We start from the raw sequence: 16,724 nt of genomic DNA on the forward strand, positions 1-16,724 counted from the left end.
ACGTGTCCTTTTTCCCCAGGGCCTGCTAATCTCTCTCCTGTATCTTGCCTCACACATCTGCTCAGTCACTCATGGCCTTCCCTGAGCCCTCATCCATCTCAAGATACACTCTTTTCATAAGGAATTCTTAGTGGCCATTTCTGAGCAGAATGATTTATCTGCAGAAGTCTAAGTTTTCCTCTGCTTTGGGCAAGTTGGAGTTCATTTGCTGATTCAAACTAGGCTGTATTCATATTTTGATAGTTTGGCAAGCTTTGTTGTTAGTCGCCAAGTTGTGTCAAGACTCTTTGGGACCCCATGGACTGCAGCATGCCAGGTTTCCCTGCCCCTCGCCATCTCCTGGAGTTGGCCCAAGTTCACGTCCATTGAATCGGTAAGCTACCCACTGCCTAAAGCTATTCTCATCCACAACCAGGAGGTGGGCTTTTCACTCAGCTTTAAACAGGACTTTACACTACATTACTTTTTATGCATGTGAAAAGATGAATATGGTTTTCCTCTTTCCATGTCACTGATGACTGATTAATGCATTTTATTTGACATGTAAATTAACTTTCCTACTTGACCAATTTTTCATGTAACTTCACATACTGTTTTATATTCTGTAGTTTTATTGTGCACACACACATATAGACATACATGAACACGTGCACTCTGATTCATCTTAGTTATATTTTTTATACAATACAATAAAATACAAATCTTTCCTTCATCTTATCTCCCTTTATTTTGGAATGCTTCCTCTATTTGATCACTATAAGGTATTTTCTGCACTTTAGTCCGGGTGTTATATTGTATGGCATATTTACAAATGTTACATATCCTCTTGATGAACTCAGTTTTTAATTAGTCCGTCTGATGTAAACATGGCTACCTCTGTTCTTATGATTTCCATTTATGTGGAGTATGTTTTCCATCCCTTCGAGTCCATATGTATGTCCCAGAAAAACATGGGATAAATTGATTACAAACATCTGTGTTTTCAGTTTTGCCACCTGTGACACATAGGTAATAGACATGTTTAAATGGGTACCAAGGCCCAGGCCTTCTCGTTACCCTGGCGGAAGGAAGCTCCACCTTCCCCTCTCTGAGCCTTCTGTTTGTGTATGGGAGGGGCTGAACTCCTGGATCTCACTCCCAGTTGGGGATCTGTGGATTCATGGCTGTTGACAAGGCAATCTGGGCAAGATCAGGGGACCATGGCTGCTTCTGCTCTCCCTGCTTTCTGGGTGTTTCATGCATCACTAGGAGGGGCAGCACTTTTCTCATTACATGTATGTCAGGCATTCCAGAAGGGGATACTCCAAATGCCTTCCATATTTTTCATGTCCTAGTTTGTTTCCACTAGCAGTTACCTGACACCGAATCTTCAGATGCGTGCCAGGAGTGGTGCTAAGGTAAACAAGTACAGTGATTACAGGTCCAGTTTCTCCCCTCTGTGGTTTACTTAAAGGATAACATAACCAAAGGTATTTCTACACTAATTACAGATATATTATTGGAATTTCTCTGAAATGTGATTTATCCATTTAACAGTTACAGCTGAGGATGAAGATTCCTCCACATTCATTCCATTTGCAGTTTGTTCTCCCACGAGTCCACTGCTAAAGGTTTTGTTACACAGGTGACATACATATGGATTCTGTCTACTGTGAATTAACTTTAGTTAATTAATAAGGATGAATAAAGACTCTTACACATTGAAAATAAACATAGTATTTCTTCATTGTGTGAGTCCTCAAGAGTGTTTATACTTTGAAGGTATGGGTGGTGAATCTTCATTTATTACCTTTATAGCATGAGTTCTCTCGTGTTGTCTGAGGTTAAAATATTTACTGAATGCTTTTCCACATAGGTAACATTTATATGGTTTCTCTCCAGTGTGAATTCTCTTATGCAATCTAAAGTTATAACTCCTATTGAAGGCTTTACCACATATATTGCATTCATATGGTTTCTCACCTGTGTGAGTTCTTTCATGTCGTCTAAGGACAGAAGAGTGATTGAAGGTTTTCCCACATAGGTGACATTCATATGGTTTCTCTCCAGTGTGAGTTCTTTCGTGTCGCTTAAGGACAGAAGAATCAGTGAAGGCTTTCCAGCACAGGTGACATTCATATGGCTTCTCCCCAGTGTGAGTCCTCTCATGTCGTCTAAGGACAGAAGATTCAGTGAAGGCTTTTCCACATAGATGGCATTCATATGGCTTCTCTCCAGTGTGAGTTCTCTCATGTTTTCTAAGGTGAGAACAATGAGTGAAGGCCTTCCCACATAGATGACATCCATATGGTTTCTCTCCATTGTGAGTTCTCTCATGTTGTCTAAGGTAAGACGTTTTACTGAAAGTCTTCCCACACAGGTGGCATCCATACGGTTTCTCCCCAAAATGAGTTCTCTCATGTTTTCTAAGGTCAGAACAATGAGCAAAGGCTTTCCCACACAGATGACATTCATTTGGTTTCTCTTTGGTGTGAATCACCTCATGTCGCCTAAGATTATAACTTTTACTGAAGGCTTTGCCACACAGATGACATCCATATAATTTCTCTCCAGTGTGAATTCTTTCATGTTTTCTAAGGTCAGAACAATGAGTGAAGGATTTTCCACAAAAATGACATCCATGTGGTTTCACTCCAGTGTGAATCATCTCATGTCGTCTAAGGTTAGAACTTTTACTGAAGGCTTTCCTACATACATGACATTCAAATGTTTTCTCTCCAGTCTGAGTATTATTGTGTTGCCTATGGGCAGAACTTTGAATAAAGGTATTCCTTCTTTGATGACATTCATATGATTTACTTCTAGAACGAATCTGCTTCTGTATATTAAAGGATGGCAAGTAACTGATGGCTTTTCCAACATCTTGGCTAATAAAGGGTTTCTTTCCCACTTGAGGTATTACATACTGAGTCAATGGTAAGATTTCAGTAAATTTTTCTCTGAAGTTGTTGCATTCCAAAGGATCCTCTTGAGTGTGAGACCACTGCTTTTTGAAATGAAATGACAGATTGTTACAAATTTGCCCAATTTATTTATTCCTTCCTTTCTCTACATATAAATTCTAGGGTAATCATTCAGTGATGGACTCCAGTTAAAATTGCTTCTGTATTTTTAATATTTACATAAACATGAGCTATTACTCTCTTGCAAGCATAGATTTACCTTTTGTAATATCCCAACTGCAGAGATACCTATTTAATTTTAAAGACATTATTATGTTTCAGTGTTTAGGAATATAATCCATAATTACATAACTGTCTGTTTATAAGACTATAAACTGTTTATAGTTCTGACTATTGGTTAATCTTTTCTTCCTTAAAACCAGACTAACTAAAATTTTCTCCTGTGGAAGTCCATGATCCCAACTTTAGTTAAACCAGGTACGTATGCCAAATTTCCAACTTATTCAAGTCCCAGGTCTTCATCTGGAGGAACATATTTACACTTGTGAAGCTTACCATTGCACTAATTAGAGGTGCGTCCTTCTTGCAGATATGTTGCATAGATAACATCTCCTGTTTTTTTGGATCATCTTCTCTATCTGAAATGACTAGAAAAAAAATAAATTACTATAATGATATCAGTGGAAGTAAAATGTTGAAGTGACTCAATGCTCATTTGTGTCTGTTTCAAATACTAACACACAGATGGGAAAGAATGTCAAATTAGGGAATACTGTAAACAGAGAAGAAACACATGTAACAACTGTCATTCTCAGGACTGAATTATGAGGAAGATAAAATGAATATGGCAAGTTGGGGAAGAAAAGAGAAGATCCTATTCATAGAACAGGACCACGAAAAGGGATGTTTTGTGAATGTTTATTAATTCCAGTGGGTACACAAATTTCACCTTGTGTAAAGCCAAGGACAATGGCAGAAAGCCTTGTGAATAGAAAATTGATGCCTTCAATGTATGATAACATCTGAAAAATGCTTCCCCATGACACTGTCTAAATTTTAAAAACAGCCTACAATGCGGGAGACCCCAGTTCGATCCTTGGGTCAGAAAGATCCCCTGAAGAAGGGACAGGCTACCCAACAGTTTTCTTGGGCTTCCCTGGTGGCTCAGACAGTAAAGAATTCACCTGCAATGTGGAAGACCTGGGTTCGAAAGATTCCCTGGAGAAGGGATCGGCTACCCACTCCAGTATTCTTGCCTGGAGAATTCCATGGACAGAGGAGCTTGGCAGGCTACAGTCCATGGGGTCACAAAGAGTCAGACACGACTGAGCAACTTTCACTTGATTTCTTAGGGCCTATTCACTCACTGACCAGGCTCCTCCTCCTATTGAAGTACAGGTTCTTGGAACTCACCTGGACTCTGACCTTGCAGGAAGCCTAACCCTTCTCTTGAAAGTTGCTCTCCTTGCTCCAAATGGGAAATCACATCTGATTTGTAAAGCTGATTACCTGTTTGTAGGAGAAAGATATGTGGATTTTGAGTTCCATGCTCATAACAGTGCATGATCACAGAGCAGACTAATGAGGAATACAGTAACCTCTAAAGGTCAGAACAGAGAAGAGTATGTTGAAAACAACATGTACAGGCTTTGACTGGCAAAATGATAACTCTTCAACTTGTTCCCAAAGACATTAATGACCTATCACCACTAATGCCCATGCCCAAGTTCAAAGACAGATTATGGAATCTGCAATATTTTCATTTCACAGTGCTTTAATACTATATATCCAAAGAATCCAATACATACAACTTCCACCAGAAAAATCTAAGTTCTATGTGGAAAACAATATATCTATTATTTTTAACACTGTGATCTGATCAAACCACAGTCCTTGCTGTAAAATAAATTTTAAGAAATCACATTTATTTACCCATACAAAAATAGTGAGTTCCCACCATTGCTTGAGCATCAGAGACTGAGTAGCAACGAAGACTCAAAGTTGTGTAAGGAAGATTACATTGTAGTGGGATTGACAAACTATACATAAGTAGTGAAATGAGTGAAAGTCACTCAGTCGTGTGGAGAAGGCACTGGCACCCCACTCCAGTGCTCTTGCCTGGAAAATCCCCTGGATGGAGGAGCCTGGTGGGCTGCAGTTCATGGGGTTGCTAAGAGTCAGACACGACTGAGTGACTTCCCTTTCACTTTTCACTTTCATGCACTGGAGAAGGAAATGGCAACCCACTCCAGTGTTCTTGCCTGGAGAATCCCAGGGATGGGGGAGCCTGGTGGGTTGCCGTCTATGGGGTCACACAGAGTCAGACACGACTGAAGCGACTTAGCAGCAGCAGCAGCACTCAGTCATGTCTGACTCTTTGTGACCCCATGGACTATACAGTACATAGAATTCTCCAGGCCAGAATACTGGAGTGGGTAGCCTTTCTCTTCTCCAGGGGATATTCCCAACTCAGGGATCAAACCAGGTCTCCTGCATTTCAGGTGGATTATTTACCAGGGGAGCCACCAGGGAAGCCCCCAAAAATATAGAAATTAAAGAAAATTTTGATAAGGTAGTTCCAAGAGTTATGATAAAGAGTCAAAACAGAATCTGGAGTGAGAAATGGGAAAGTTTTCCTCCATCCTTGTTGAATGAATACATACACCAGTCATTAAAGAGTAACTGACTAACCAACTGAGACCAGATGACTGATGTTCTCCAGCATCACCTCTCTGAACAGTGTTCTCTGGGAGGTGTCCAGGAGGGCCCACTCTTCCTGGGTGAAGTCCACAGCTACATCTTGGAAGGTCACTGATTCCTAAAACATCACAGAAATCGTTTTAGACACGGCCATCTCTGCCAGGGGAGGACAGTACAGGTATAAGGCACTAAGGAAGTGGCAGGTGAGTGTACAGAATCTCAAACAGTACTTTGGGTCCAATCAAATCATTCTCATCGTTGACACAAACCTCTGACTTTCAGCAACCTACGAAGACACACACACTCTGAATACAGAAAACTTCATTATAAAAAGACAATACAAGTCTTTTGTTACTAATCTCCATGGTGTAACAAACCGTGGAGATTTCCCAATAGATTTATAATTACAACTTCCAAATCATGATTATAAAATTTCCACTTGAAAACTGAACAGTCTTCAATTCAATTTCAAGTAAATCTAAGAATCATCACAAGGGATGACGTATCCATGATATGCCCCTTTTAAAACATGACTGTGGTTAGATTATTGCTCTATATGGCCTCAGTTTCTTCCTCAGTGAAATGGTTTTTAATAATGTGTCATCAGTTCTGAAAGATCTAATGACTTAATGTGTGATGGGCTATCTAGCAGCCATTTCTTAAATATAACTTTTAGGTTTATTATTCAGGAAATGGTAGAGAATATTGAAGCAACATCCAGAATTCTGCCTAACTGATTAGCATTCATACAGGTCTTGGGATCAGCAGGTACCACCTTTCATCTTACAAAGCTGAGGGTAAATGAGTCAGCAGCTCACACCACAGGTCTGAGACTTCTGCAGGGAAGGACAGTCTTATCCCGACCTTCCTATGTCTGAGGTCTCCCTTTCTCAACTACCCTGGGATCTCCAAATATCAGTTATTATTGTCCTTTTCTTTCTTTGTCTTGTCTCTCTACTCAAGTACATCTGAAGCCACCTGATTGCTCTGGCCTCTTTCATTCACGGAAAACTTCCTCAGGGCTTAAAGTAGTACTCTACCTCCTATATTCTTTCTTCTGAATCACAGCTCAAATTAAGAAAACACTATTCTCTATACACTGTTTCCAGTTATGAAATGTGAAAAAGCAGAAATTACAAAGAGGGAAAAATTTATGACTTGGGACATTGGTAATAATGAAAATTTAGTTTTCTTTTTTAGAAGATTTTGAAAAGCACAAATATACTTTATCAAAATTTTAAGAAGTTTAAATTTGAAAAAATGTAAGTTAATGACTCCTCATTGCCTTCTCCTGCATAATCATTTGTTTTCTCTTAGCACTAGTCAGCACTCCCTCAGTACCTAACACTGGACTCACCAATGTCATCTGTGGAAACATCTGTCTCTCCAGTGGGTGGGTTGCAACGTTTTCCTTCTTACTCATCTCCATTGCCTGTATTCATCTCAATCCTAAGCCCATCACAGTTAATAAAATGGTTAATGACAATCTTTTTTTTTTTTTTTTGCCAAGTGGGCCATGGGCTGCATGAAGAAAAGAAAACCTCTCTTATCTCTTCTTGAATACATGGCATTAATAAAGACTGGAATATCTTACTATAATGTTGGGAAGGAATGACCATTTGATGAGTCCTTGACCCAACATGACCATTCCAGAATTCCGGGGAACTTAACTGAAGCTCAGATCCTTGAACAACCTCTCAAGTGCACTTAGAACATGTGTGCCTGTAGGAGAATTATGTCCATACACTGGCAATAGGGCTTCCCAGAAGGCTCAGTGGTGAAGAATCCGTTTGCTAATGAGGGAGACTCGGGTTGGACCCCTGGGTCAGGAGGATCCCCTGGAGAAGGAAATGGCAACCCACTCCAGAATTCTTGCCTGGGAAATCCCATGGACAGAGGAGCCTGGTGGGCTACAGTCCGTGGGGTTCCAAAGAGCCGGACAAATCTGAGCATATACCCCACCACCAGCAATGGCGATAGAGATTAGAAAGCAATTTCTACTGCCAATTTCAGTAGAAAGAGTAATTTCCTACCCACCTGAGATTCCATTGTAACTAGTTCAGCTGCCAACTGTCTTTTGGGTTTTCACTTACACACAGTCCAGGCAACAGGAAGCAGAGCTGAGGAAGAAGAAAAAAGTCGTGAGCCTCTCAGCTGTCTGCAACCTCCATATTCACTTGTCATGAAGCCCCAGCCCTTCACCTGGAAGTAGCTCCCAGGACAACCAAAAGAAACATGCAGTGTGCTCCACGCAAAATACGGGTAGAGCTCTCCTAGGATCAAAAGTAAGAAGGCATGGCTATTGTTCTTAGTAAAGAAGGCATAAAAGTGAACGTCACTCAGTCATGTTCGACTCTTTGCAACTCCATGGACTATACAGTCCATGGAATTCTCCAGGCCAGAATACTGGAGTGGGTAGCCTAGCCCTTCTCCAGCAGATTACCCTGACCCAGGAATCAAACAGGAGTCTCCTGCATTACAGGTGGATTCTTTACCAACTGAGCTATCAGGGAAGCCCAAAGAAGGTAGAAACACCCTCAGTTTAGAGTAGAACGTGGACACCACTGAGTTTGGTATGCTAATTCGCTCACGATGTTCAGAAGTGTCCAGTTCCCTCCTAACTCCAAATCACAGGGATCAATGACTCATGCCACGTGTGTCTCCACCTTGAGTAACCACCATGAACTTCTCAGGTTTAATTATTCTTACTTTGTGCACTGTTTCTCCAGCTCCATTCCACCCCTCTAGTTCCTTGAAACATCCCTGCTTTTCTCAGCCCCTCATATACTCATCTGGAATCACTGTCTCTTCCAAGAATTTCCAGTGACAATCACTTTTAGATTTCTTCTGCATTTAGTTGTGAACTAAGAGAATTAAGAATATATTTTGACAGGGTTAATTATTTTAGGTACTTATTTTATTTGGAGGAATCAACGGCACCTACTTGCAATGTGTGTGTGTGCTCAGTCATGTCCAATTCTTTGTGACTCCATGATCTGAAGCCTGCCAGGCTCCTCTGTCCATGAGATTCTCCAGGCAAGAATACTGGAGTGGGTTACCACTTCCTTCTCCAGGGCAGGGACTGAACCCAAATCTGCTGTGTCTTCTGCCTTGGCAGGCGGTTCTTTACCGCTGAGCCGCATGGGAAGTCAAGCTCTTTTGGGGAACATACTTTCCCTAACTTTCTCTTAGTCTACAGTCTTCAGAGTAATCTTGTCACTCTAACTCTGTATCACTTACCAAGGACTTCTCAAGTGATACTGTTGGAAGATCTCAAGACTCCACCCTACCTCCTTCATTTTTCTCTATTTATGTGCATTGCCCAAGTATGCCTACATATTTACACAGTTACTTCGATTCCTTCCATTACTTTTTCTAAATTGAAAGTGACAAAACTCATGTTTGAATTCCATTTCTGGGCTTACCACTTTTTCCCCCCCAAAACTAATATATACTAGAAATGAACTACATCTCAGTACATCATCTCTCATTCTCCCCAAATATTACTCTTTACCTAGTCTCTAATCTTTTCAATTTCTCCACCAGACATCCAAAGGTAAACATTTTAGATGCTGTCTCAGAACATCACAAATACAGTTTAGCATTGCTATTACTTCTACACTGTTCACTAGCATCCTTCATTCCCACTCAAATACATAAACACAACTTGCTACCCCATACTTATTTCCTTCAATCTGTTTGAGTGTCAGGTCCTCAGAGATCCCTTCATTGAATTCCCACCAAAATGAATACTTCACTCTTGGTGAACATGGTCTCCAGTACTCACCAGAACTAAACAGACGGAAAACCCAGTAAAGCCAAATATTCACTGAGGACACTGCCACAACATTCCAGAGTTCAGAGCATCTTTCTCTTTCCAGAAAATGCATCATATTGATGAATTCTCTTTTGATGCTGTTGATAATCTCATCAGTGTTTTACTCCAAAGGACAGTATCTGACTAAGTGGGTCCCAATCAAGATAAAATCAGGAAATTAGGCAGACCCTGTAGATGAAATTAAGGACAACAAATTGTATTCTTAAGTTCTTGCGTCCTCTAAAAGTCTCAAAAGGAAACTTTATGCCTTTTCTCAGACTTCAGTGTTTTATGATTTTGGTTGTTCTGGGCAGCACTGAGAATCTGCAGCAAATGAATCCTTCCTCCTCTTTAGTTTTATTTGTAAGAGGATCTGTAATCTAACAACAATATTCACAGACTGAGGACAGAAGAGTGGTGACTCTGCATAAGTGTAAATATTTATGCTGAGTAAATCTCTATCCAAAGAAATATCTTTCATTTTTACTCCCAAGCAAGAAAAAGCTCAGTGTATGTCTCTTCAAGTCAGACCTAGTTGTTATCCTAATAACTGAAAAACTCTGCAATCCACAAAATTTAAGGATTTCCAGAATAAATGATTAGTTTCAGGACTGATTTTTATTGTACACAGAATTTAATTTTTTAAATTGTAAAATAAAACATACACATAACATTTATCATCTTAGCCATTTTTAAGTGTGTAGTTCAGTGGTGTCAAATACATTCATAGTGTTATGCAACCATCTTCAATGTTCTTCATCTTGTAAAACTGAAACTCTGCACCCACTAAACAACCAGTCCCCATTCCCCTCTCCTCCCAATGCCTGGAAACCACCAGGCTGTGCCAAAATAGAAGTAAGAAACCACCAGGCTGTGCCAAAATAGAAGTAAGAAGTATCCTAGAAATCAGTGCAGGTGCTTGAGACAGAACCCAGAAAAGAGAGGAAAAAGATGAAATTCAAAAATGGTATCAAGGAGCTGAAACTGTAATGATTTTTGGAAGATACGATTTCAAACTAAAAAAATATATATAAGAATCCATTTTAACTATCATACCTAATAATACTTTTTAAAGTGGACAAATCCAACCCTAATGTACTAAAATCAATGTTTCCTATTTAGTAACAATAGTTTAAAACCTAAGTAAACACATGAAAGCCAGTCTGTATGTATAATAGCCAAATACTATGACTCTAACTTCAAATAAATTTGCAAACTCATGCAAAGAAATTTTAAAACTTTTTAAGGACATAAATGTGACATGAACAAAGTCTGCCAAACCAAATTCTTAGACTAGAGGACATGGTGACAAAAAAATCTGTGACTGCAGAAATGTGGTGCAACTCAAATTTAAAAGTCATATGCAGAATCTGAAAAATAACGTGTATATATATGTATAACTGAACCAATTTGCTGTACATATAAAACAAAATTGTAAATCAAGTATACCCTCCAAAAATCATATGCAATATTTCACATAAAAAATGAGAAACATCCGAAAAGTTGATTTTTGTCTCAGTTTTGATTTGGGATGAGGATATAGCCAAAATAACTGTGAAAAGAAAAAAAAAAACAAAAAACAAAAACACCTGGAGATCAGTCAAGTTACATTTGAACCTATATTATTTGAAACTTTAAAATAGCTCAAATTAAATAGTTGAAATAAACAATATTAAACAATATATTAGGACTAAATGAACGTAATATTTTATACTGTGAAACAGGTGACACCTTACGAAGGGAAAAAAAGCAAAGGCCATGATTTGGTTTCATTGCATCAACATTATCAAAGTGTCTGTGTGTATGTAACTAAACCATAAATTAGAAAAATAAGTAGGAAAATTCATTCTATATATACATGTCTATAAAGAATAACCTTTACTCAGTCTCTTAAATCATTAGTAAAATGGAAATTAGGAACAAAGAGTTGTCATTTTATCCAAATCTACAATTATACACACATATTTAAATGAATCCTGGTTAAGGCACGAGGGGACAGACAGACGAGGATTTCTTGGCAACTGCGTACTTTGTGCAGAGAACGGTGCCAAAACCTGTTACAAAATGAAATGTGCCATCTATTGGCTCAGCAACAAAACCACAACTTACCCAAAGAGGAGGAACACTCAGTATCTGCAGACAAGTCAATTCTTTACAAATCCATGAACACCAACATCTCCCTGGGACAGGTGTGCTGTGAACAATGTTAAAATCCTCTTACTATTAGACATTTTGGGTTGATTGTGTTTTTAAACAATTACAGAATAAAATATACTACATGATGTGGATGAAATGCCACCTTAATTTGTCATGGCTAAGTCTCTAATTACAGGCCAAATAAAAAGATTTATGTTGTTAAGCTTTAGCTACATTGTACAACCAGGTAGAACACTTTTCCCCTCTCCACAACTTTCTTTCATCTTGGTCTACATCCACCTCTTGTGCCTATGCAGTCCCAACTGGCAATCTTATTGACTGCATGGTGTCCAGTTCCTGTCTCTAGTCAATGTCTGGGCATGCAGCATTGCTCATGATGATCCCCCAAATGGAACCACGTCCCAAGTTCCATGTCACTGGGTGACAGTGAGATAGAATTGGTCTGGAGATAGGAGAGGCCATAGATGAGTGAGAAAACGTTTTAGGCAGGACATCTGAGAGTCAGATTTTAGCAAGTCCTGAGAACAGCATTACAGGAAAGAGAGGGCAGATCAAGCAACAGATAATATGAGCTTTCCCAGATAAAGATTTACTCCTGACTCCTCATCTTTCCCCTACTCTGAGTGTCTTGCTCAGGCCAGAAGTCACTCTTCAGTGTTGGGAATGTGCCATTCATGTCTTCAAATAACTTCTCCCCTTTCTGGCCACAACCACACATGTAGGGGAGAAATTAAACATTTGGAAAAAATGGTCCTCTGCATCTGCTGAACTATTAGGGAACAGGGCCAATAAACTCCTACATGGGCATCAACAGCTAAGTTTCTCTGCCCCTCTATGCTGTAAAGCCCACACATCACACAGCAGATATGGGAAGGCAAGTTGGTACAACCCTCCCTTTCAAGTCAATCCTCACAGTGTCTTCCAGCACCTGCTGAGCACAGCATCACCAGATAAGGATGGGAAGAGGTCTCCTCCTCTCCTGTTGCTGAGCTTCCTAGGCTCTTTTTCACTCTCTAACATCCAAAGTGGATCACCCTTTCTCCTCCAAGTTCCCTTTCCTGAACCAAGTGCCACATCCTCCTTGGAGAAATACCTCTGTTTTGTGCTTAAACACTCTTGATCTTTCCCTACCAGTTGCCTTTTGACTATGCGAGAATGTATCCTGGGGCATGTGGAAAGACACATGAACAGGAAAGAGGAACCATGACTGGCCTCACAGGCACCGGGTGGTCCAGGATCATTCTCACTCCTGCCCCTAAAGATTCCAGATCTCATTTCATTTTCCTGAGCAAGGGCAAGTTGTCTTTCATGGTTGTAATCATCTTGATTAAAACCATTTAATTTCTATTTTCCACAATAGATATCAAAATACACAATTCTATGACTATATAAAAAGTATAACATTAAGAACACTTTTAAATAACGGCATTGGGAAACACAAACGTTCAGGTATGGAAACAGCTCTGAGTAATGTACTCATCATGAACAAATGAGATCTGTGAGAACAAGTTCTAGAATCATCCAGCCTATCATTCAATATTTGCAAAACAAACAAAAAAATTAAAGAAATTTGAAGAGAGCATATACTTAGTTGAAAACTGTAGATCACAGACCAATAAATTAAAAACTCACATACAGAAGAAAGAATGCTGTTGAACACTGGACCACTAGTTTAAACTACCTGGTACTGACTTTTAAGACAAAAATCATTAATATCCCTACCAACTGCACATGAAATAGTGTACAAATTATTTACTAAGCACCAGAGAATACTTTTAGTACACAATAATGACAAGAAAAGGACCAAGGTCTCATGATTTGAATCTGACACAATACACTTAAAGTAATTTGGAAAATTTTAGAGGATGAGATGGTTGGATGGCATCACCGACTCAATGGACATGAGTTTGAGCACATGCAGTCCATGGGGTCCAAAGAGTCCGAGACGACTTAGCAACTGACCTGAACTGAACTGAATGAATTTGGAATCTATCCTTCTACTTTCCCCAACTGCTACTGCGGGTGAAAGTCCCCGCCTCCATTCTGTCCTTGGCCATCTCCGTATTGATCTCCTTTTTGTCTGTTTTCATGTACCATAATGCCTCTTATGGCTTCCCTGGTGGCTTAGCTGGTAAAGAATCTGCTTGCAATGCGGGAGACTTGGGTTCGATCCCTGGGTTGGGAAGATCCCCTGGAGAAGGGAAAGGTTACCCACTCCAGTATTCTGGCCTGGAGAATCCCCTAGACTGTAGTCCATGGGGTCGCCAAGAGTCGGACACGACTGAGCGACTTTCACACCTCACACACAATGCTACTTATTCAGTCACTTTCCTTTTTTACCGGTATTTTGTCTCTCCAGTCCCACTGCACCCACCTCCCTCCCTCCTCTATTTTGCTTTTCAAGTCCTCACTCTCCTTTACTCCTTCCTTCAGTCTCGGCCTGCCCGCCCCACTCGACACCCATGGAATGGAGCAAAGATGCTCTGCCCAGGAGGACACTGTCCCATGAGGGAGCGGTACCCGTGCCGGCAAAGGATAGGACTTGGGACAGAAGGTCACGGGGCGTCACTGGACAGGGCCGATACCCTTCCCCAGGGGGCTCAGGGGCCTTACTGAGGCGGTGACCGCCGAGGGGAGCGAGCGGCGGGGCCGGGCCGCTTCTGGAGAAGACGGGGGTCTGCGAATTCCTGGAGCCGCCGGAGGGCGCGGAGTCCCGTGCGGCCCCGAGAGGCACAGAGGGCGAGAGCGCACGTTGCGAGTGGGGACCTGACACGGGGCGGGACCCCGTGAAGAGACCATAGGCCGGAAGGTCGGACCAGGATGGCCTCGGACCCGGAAACGGATGCGACTCGAACCCGGCAGCGGAGCTCCCGGCTTCGCGAGTGTCAGGGAGCCCCGGGCCAGCGGCGCGAGAGCGGGTCTGTGACGTCGGCAGGGACTCGGGCCCCGGTGTGAAGGAAGGGGTGGGGCGGGGCCGAGGAGCGCGAGAAGTGCCCAGGACAGCACCCACCGAGAGGCCCTGTGCTCCCGACACCCGCTTCCGGGTAAGGGGGGGCGTGGCCGAAGGGGGCGGTGGGGCCGGGGTTGGGCGGAGCCTCGGAAGGCCTCGCCCAGGATGGGCGTGTCCTGAGCGCGGTGGGCGGCTGGAGCGGTGTGGGGCGTGTCCTCTCGGTGGACATTGTGGGCGCGGCCGGAGACTCCCCCCGCCCTGCCCTCCGCGGGTTCCCGCCGGGCCGGTGCGGGCTCACACATCTCAGTCTCAGCCTTTGGCTGTGCGGGCGCTGGGGCTGCTTCCTCCTGGCTTCGGGATAAGTGTTTCGAGCAACTCCAGGTCGGAGCTGACAGTTGTGAGGCCTTTCCTAGTGAATTCTGGGATGTTTCCCTGTTACCGTGTGGAAAACGGGTTAAGTTGAAATCACCTCTCGCTCCTGGAGACTCCTGTCAGGACTCGGCCTCCGGCGGGAACGTGGCTGGGCCCAGCTGGGCCCTGCGGTTCCTGCCCTCCCTGCGCTGGAAGTGGTCTGCGCTGGCGATGGAAACCAAAAAGAACAGGGTTTCCCTTTCTGTCCCCATTCACCAGGGAGGCAGCACGAGCCCTGAGCTCACCACCGGGGACTTCATGTCATGTCCATGACAGTGTGGACAATCTCCTAATTCAAGTCATTGATTTATAAATACATTGTATTTTCACATTGACCTTATCTGTATTCCCACGGCTATCTGAAATAATGTTCAGTTCAGTCGCTCAGTTGTGTCCGACTCTTTGCGACCCCATGGACTGCAGCAGGCCAGGCTTCCCTGTCCATCACCGACTCTGGGAGCTTGCTCAAACTCTTGTTTATTGAGTCGGTGATGCCATCCAACCATCTCATCCTTTGTCGTCCCCTTCTCCTGCCTTCAATCTTTCCCAGGATCAGGGTCTTTTCCAGTGAGTCGGTTCTTTGCATCAGGTGACCAAAGTATTGGAGCTTCAGCTTCAACATCAGTCCTTCCAGTGAATATTCAGGACTGATTTCCTTTAGGATTGGTTGGATCTCCTTGTTGTCCAAGGGACTTTCAAGAGTCTTCTCCAACACCGCAGTTCAAAAATATCAATTCTTCGGTGCTCAGCTTTCTTTATGGTCCAACTCTCACATCCATACATGACCACTGGATAAACCATAGCTTTGACTAGATGGACCTTTCTTTGTTGGAAACGTCGGAAAATAATGTTGTCAGAAAAAGTTGTCATGAAATACTGTTAGTGTTAAAGAAGAAACATCAGTGACATTTGTTAAAGCTGATAAAATAAAATTTGTAAACATAAAATTCTCTGTGTTTGTTTGGGCCTTCTCCCTCCATAATGTGCCTGTGAATTTGCATGCACATTAGCCAGAGCTCCTCAAAGATAGGAGTGCCTGCTCAACCACAATATTGCTTTTTTCCCTTTTCTTCTGAAGCTAGCAATTATTATTAAGTCACTAAGTTGGACTTTCCTGATGGCTCAGACGGTAAAAGATCTGCCTACAATGCGGGAGACCCAGGTTTGATCCCTAGGTCAGGAAGATCCCCTGGAGAAGGAAATGGCAACCCACTCCAGTATTCTTGCCTGGAAAGTCCCATGGATGGAGGAACCTGGGAGGCTACAGTCCTTGGGGTTGCAAAGAGTCGGACGCGACTGAGCGACTTCACTTTCACTTTCAGTCACTAAGTCATGTCTAACTGTGACCCCATGGACTGCAGCACCCCAGGCTTCCTTGTCCTATACTATCTCCTTGAGTTTGCTCAAACTCATGTCCATTGAGTCAGTGATGCCATCCAACCATCTAGTCCTGTGATGCTTGCGTCTCCTTCTGCCCTCAGTGTTTCCCAGCATCAGGGTCCTCTCCAAGGAGTCGGCTCTTGGAATCAGATGGCCAGCTTCAGCATCAGTCCTTCCAATGAATATTTAAGGGTTGATTTAACTTTAAATTAATTAATTAATTATTAACAAATTATTATACTTTATATTAATATAAATTAAAAAACATATTATATATTAATATAAATATAAATTAATATATATAAAAAGTAATTATAAATTATTAATTATTTAATAAATTATTAATTAATTTAATTTTATTAAATTAAATTTATTCTATTTAAAAGAATAGTGTTCTTTTCTGGCT

The 16,724-nt window shown here is 41.8% G+C and overlaps 1 protein-coding gene across 1 annotated transcript; it reads right to left on the reverse strand.

Moving 5' to 3' along the window:
* Positions 1 to 653: 653 nt before the first annotated feature.
* On the reverse strand, positions 654 to 14,629 carry LOC133252681 (zinc finger protein 596-like). Its single transcript, XM_061425509.1, is given in 9 exon segments — positions 654 to 1,808; positions 1,811 to 2,986; positions 3,459 to 3,550; positions 4,317 to 4,412; positions 5,595 to 5,721; positions 7,641 to 7,723; positions 9,391 to 9,609; positions 11,530 to 11,614; positions 14,191 to 14,629. Coding segments are annotated over 6 exon segments (1,533 nt in total). The 5' UTR covers positions 7,653 to 7,723; positions 9,391 to 9,609; positions 11,530 to 11,614; positions 14,191 to 14,629; the 3' UTR covers positions 654 to 1,778.
* Between the last annotated feature and the right edge of the window lie 2,095 nt (positions 14,630 to 16,724).

Source organism: Bos javanicus, chromosome 1 (assembly GCF_032452875.1).
Source record: "Bos javanicus breed banteng chromosome 1, ARS-OSU_banteng_1.0, whole genome shotgun sequence".
Classification (NCBI taxonomy): Eukaryota; Metazoa; Chordata; class Mammalia; order Artiodactyla; family Bovidae; genus Bos; species Bos javanicus.